Source organism: Apaloderma vittatum, unplaced genomic scaffold (genome assembly GCF_000703405.1).
Source record: "Apaloderma vittatum isolate BGI_N311 unplaced genomic scaffold, ASM70340v1 scaffold42807, whole genome shotgun sequence".
NCBI lineage: Eukaryota > Metazoa > Chordata > Aves > Trogoniformes > Trogonidae > Apaloderma > Apaloderma vittatum.
In genome coordinates, this window is record NW_009727479.1 from 1 (window position 1) to 5,350 (window position 5,350).

Consider the following 5,350-nt stretch of genomic DNA (forward strand, 5'->3'; position numbering starts at 1 on the left):
TGGTGCGTGAGTGTGTTTGCAGTCCAGAAAGCGAAAAGAATCTGTAGAAAATTCCTGTGATGACAGTGTATTCCTTCTTCTGAAGTCCAGTCACTCGTTACCTTCTGTTCTGTAGCAAAGCTTTGTGTTATCTACGCTCCTCTATCCATATTCATAGAACTACAAGTACAAGGTGATATCACAAGATCTGTTTTCAGAACCTTTACATCTTCAAGGCTCATTCCTTAACTCCACTGTAAGTAGTATTTCACCGCATTAAATACGTGATTTCAAAAAGCAGTTTTTCACAGATCTGGTGATATGACTGGGTTTCCAATCTCTATGACCCTGCAATCACCTGGATTGTCCACCATAACATACGCTACAGTAATTTATTTTAAAAAACAGCCACAACTAGGGACACACAAAAAAATTACACGAAGAATGAAACTGTTTTAACGCCCCGGACTTTTTTAATCACGGGGGGGTGTTAAGATTAGGTTAGGTGGGGGAAAAAAAAGAGGACCAAAAAACCCACAGAAAATAGACAAAAAAACCACAGTACCTGGCTCCAAAGGTACCTCTTCGAGTTCCTGCAGCAAAAGAAGATTTTAAAAATAGGGAACTTTCAGTAAATCATAAGATGTCACGACATTATTCTGAATGACACCACTCACCCCTCACCAGACTTGAGAAAATTTAGAGAGAGTTACTATAACTTAGCCTATTTCAGCCTTGAAAATGTTGATTTCTAAATAAAGTTCTCATAAGAAGATTTATTGTTACTTCTTTATGTCTTCAAGTTTATAAAATGTGTGAAAACCAAAATGTTTCTTAAATTCAGAAACCTGTTGGACGCGGCATACGCGTTCACTTGGGTAAATAAAGTAACAAACGGAAGTAGCATAGAACAAAGCTTATCTTCCTATTACCCTTCTCTAGAGTTTACTTCACAGAGTCTTCTTTCTGAAAACAGGTACCAATTGAAACACCTGGAGCTAGAAGTGTCCTTAACCTACCGAGTGATGCAGAAACAAGGCCAGTATTTCAGGAATAGATTGGTTTCAACTTTCTTGCCAACACAGGATATGCACACACTTAGTGGAAATTGTATCTAAGATAAGATACTGAGTTGCTTCATATGACAGATAAAAAGAATCCAAACTCAGGATGATACATACACATGACCTGATAGACATATGTATCTTTGTCCATGTGATTAAATTAGAAAGGCATTAGTTCCTATTCTTTGCAGAGTAAGAATGCACCTACTGTGTACTACCTGTACACATACTGTTTCAGATTACAGTTTACATGGCATATATTATGTCTTTTTGTTTGTGAAGAAAAATTGTTTACCATTTACCTTTATTACAGTTAAATCTGCTGAAGAAGCATCTAAACTGTTTCCAACATCTTCAATCTCTACCTTTAAAAAGGAAATAGAAGGCATTTAGTCATCTATAAAAGAATGGTATCGTGAATGAAACCTGAATGAGAAATTGAGTTATTTTATTTTCACTGATAACGGATATTAAGCAAATATATCTAGCAACCAAAATAACCTATAGGGTAAAAAAAAGGCTAATGACCTCCCACACCTCTTCCCAATCCCCACTAACCGAATAACCTTTCTTGTTACCTCTCAAATACTTTGGTCAGCTCACAATAATCTTTTAAGGACAGGGATTTCAAGAGCAAACTTTCTCTTACTCTTTGTCTCTTACTTACAACACAGAGTCAAAAGGTCTATGCAACTCGATAACTGTTTTCTTTACCAATAAAGGACAACTGTAGGACCTGACCTGGACTCTGGTAGTTTAGTCACTGAAAGAAACTGCTGTCTGGGTATTTCTATTTGACTTGTTTGGGGCAGGAATAGGGGGTTAAGCTTATTTCCAGAGCTTTGAGAGTCAGAGGTGGGAGAAACCACTCGACTTCAGATGACGCAATGTGCACAAACAAATAGCTATGCTTTTCTATTAGATGGGAGAGAAGTAACTTTCTTCAAATGCTTTGTTGTACATTTGAGGACTTTGTGGGGAAAAAACAATTATCTTGTAGATGGACAATGCCATATAAGCAGTGGAGCAACCAGACAAACACGGAAAGGCAACATTAAAATACTTTGAACGACTGAGTAACTGTGAGACCCTATCTTAACAGAAAAATGGTCTATAACGTAGTTCCCAGAATGTCGCTGTTAGGTTGAAGTAAACAAGGCTACAGCATTTTTATGCCTAACTTATCCTCCCAAATAAAGGAAATATAGGAACACGAGAACGTAAACATAAGGTGAAACAGAGTACAAAGCATGATTAAAATGAACGCTTTCTGCATTACTATTAATTTGTACAGTCGTATGTGTACAAACAACTTCTGAGCATTTCAAAATCAAGAATGCTATTTCCACAAACACACAGAAGGAAAAGCAATGACCGTGAGAACTTGTAGAGCCTCAAATTATTTCAAAGACTCCTTAACTACTGTTTTGCTGTTTAGTTAAAAAAAAAAAAAATTAAAAAAGGAAAAAAATCTGATTCCACACACATAAGAGATGCATACCATCACTACTGGTATTTCTCTTGCTTCTTCTTTAATTTCTGAAAATTGTGGGGATGCCTCCAAGTTACCTACAGCATATTGTGTAGGCTGATCTGGAAGTTCTTTCACTTCTGCATCAGTATTTTCTTTACTATCAGACAGTGAGTCAAGAATATTATCAGCACAGTAATCCTCTCCGCAATATACAGCATTGCCATTATCTATTTCAGCTTCATCTAACACACTAATATCCATCATGTCAATATCCTGCAAGTTATCCAAACTTGCTTCAATATCCTCCTGCAAAAGAAAAAAAGTATATATATATATAGTCGTTGTAACTTGAAAGCAATGCTATCATAACTTTGCTTCAAACACAGACACACATACCTGTCCATCTCCCGAATCCTCTTCCAGGCCATTATCTTCCACTCCTTCTTCATCTGGCCTACGTCCTAACAATATTATGATTGTTAGAATGAAAAGAAAGTAGCAATATGTATCCTTCAAGTTTCATTTTTTCAGTTGGTATTCTATTCAGTTTAGTTATCTGCTTTTTCCCCGATTTTCAACAGCTGAGTGTTCATATACCACCCCAGTTCAGTAACTGATAAACACATTGTAGTCTGAGATCTGTCATGAGTTCAAGACACACTGCTGTACGCTCCCCAGAACATTTGGCTCAGCAGAGATTGCATAATGTATTACCTCAGTCTTTCATTTCTTTACAGACATTTACTACAAGATAAGAAGAAAAAAGCAACTAAACCAAAAAAACCCAACACAAAACAGTAAAACACAACTAAAAAACCCCACAACAAAAAAAAAAACCCCACTCTACATGTAAGCATTACTGCAGTGCTCCATCTGGACACATAATACCAGACATTACAGAAAACACCATGGTAGTTTCAGCACTACAACTCAGAACTAAGCAGCTGTTTCATCCTTTAAGAATGTTATTGTCCTCAGAAAAAACAAGCACCTTACAATAAAAAAGGGAAAGGGGTTTTAGAGCAGAGAGGAACATCTCATCTATTTCCATCCCAACACTAAAAAACATGCTACAGTATACTTCAAGTATTTTTCCAAGACTTGAAAAAATCTCTGGTTTTACCTGCAGTTGTAACATTTGTTCTCTTTCCTGTCAAGATTTCACATTTTGCATTGTAAGCAATTGCAATATTGGTCCAAACTGGATGCGACAACAATCTGAGTCAAAGGAATTAGTTTTCTAAACACCTGACCTTCATCTCACAAATTTACATGTTGTATAAATAAAAATTAATAACTTAATTAAAATCTTTCATCTAAACTAGTTATTATGCTCAGCTCTACTAAAAAGTTCCAGCGTTACTTGATTACAAAGTAAGAACAAATTCGCCTAATTAATTTTAGAAAAATATCAGATTTTTTAAAAATTATTGCCTACGTCTCACCACTAGAAAAAACATGCAGAGAGAATGCCTTAACATATCCAATTTCCCATACTGATTAAGAACTGCTCTTCTGAGGAGAAAGATGAGACTGCTATTAGCTATGAAGCATAAGCGTAACAGACTACAGAGGTTATTCTGAATTTGCTAGCAGCTCTGCATTTCCATCTAAAAAAGAAACCCTCATATTTCTTAAAATTAAAGGTATTCACCTAAGAACATTAACTGTTTTAAAGACAACGATGCTGTTTCAGCATTACTTAGTTATTCCTGCTACAAATTTCAGAGAATGTTGAGAACCAACTAAGATCTTTCAAGTGGACCAATTCTTGCCTTATTAAATTATGAGATTTTTCTGTCAATAAATGATTGGTAAGCTTAATACCATACTGTCCATCTCTTGAATCCTGAACACAAATATGGGAAAGAAAAACAGTAACATATAGTATCAAAGGTAAGAACCAAGGAACAGAAGATTCAACTGTGTCTAATTTCTTCCAGAGAACTAGTTTTACTCAAATCTAGCTCCAGAAAGAAATGTTAGCTATAGTTTTGAGACGGCAAAACATTCAGCAACAGTGCCAAAACTAAATCAAGCACTTTTCCAAAAGAAAAAGCAGACTTCTGGGAAAAAAAAAAATTAGCAGGCTTCCATTTCATGACTAAAAACTGCTAGAAAACTCAAGGGGGATGGGATAGAGACCCTCTCTAACTGCCCTGTACCTTTGCTGCTTCTTTTTGGAGTTTTCTTCATATTTTCTGAAACCACTGGAATTTCATCAGGATTCCCCCCTTCCTCCTCAATAGCCTATTAAGGGGAAAAGATAAAGATAGATATCAAGACAGACATAAAAATTTAATCTGTGCATTTCTGCTGAGTTTAAAAGCTGGACACCAGAGGCAGAAATACCAAAACAAGAATCTAGTGTTTTGAACCAGACAGCAGCAACTTGGATATGCAAACCAAAGACCACCAGATTAAAGCAATAAGCACACAGGAAACGGTAATGTGGTGATGACAAGTTTCTGGAAAGCAGTCAGCAGCATAACCCAAACAAAAAGAGCTTGCAACAGTGTTTGCAACAGCGTTGCGACAGAGTGAGAATCTCTGCTCTAGGAGGCTGGAAGGATTGGTTCAATGAAGGCACTGCACATGCTACTAACATTCCAAACGTTCTGATGAGAATACAGTGTACAGGCTACCAGCCAGAAAACCAGAGGAAAATGAGTAAATAGCTAAAACCCTAACACACAATGTAAAAAACTATAAATCCTGGAGCTCAGTGCGTGGCAGAAAAGCCAGCTATGAGGCTAGCAACACTGAGGCCGAGCGCCACGGTGGACATGCTGTGCGGCTCTACGAGGTCGGAAGGGGACTCGCTGCGTACACA

The 5,350-nt window shown here is 36.9% G+C and overlaps 1 protein-coding gene across 1 annotated transcript; it reads right to left on the minus strand.

Annotated features, from left to right (window-relative positions):
- Positions 1-544: 544 nt before the first annotated feature.
- On the minus strand, positions 545-4,767 carry LOC104277131 (scaffold attachment factor B1-like; the record flags this gene model as incomplete). Its single annotated transcript, XM_009873680.1, has 5 exons — positions 545-572; positions 1,346-1,408; positions 2,545-2,823; positions 2,914-2,978; positions 4,683-4,767. Coding segments are annotated over 5 exons (520 nt in total), but the record flags the coding sequence as incomplete, so codon positions are not given.
- Positions 4,768-5,350: the final 583 nt, after the last annotated feature.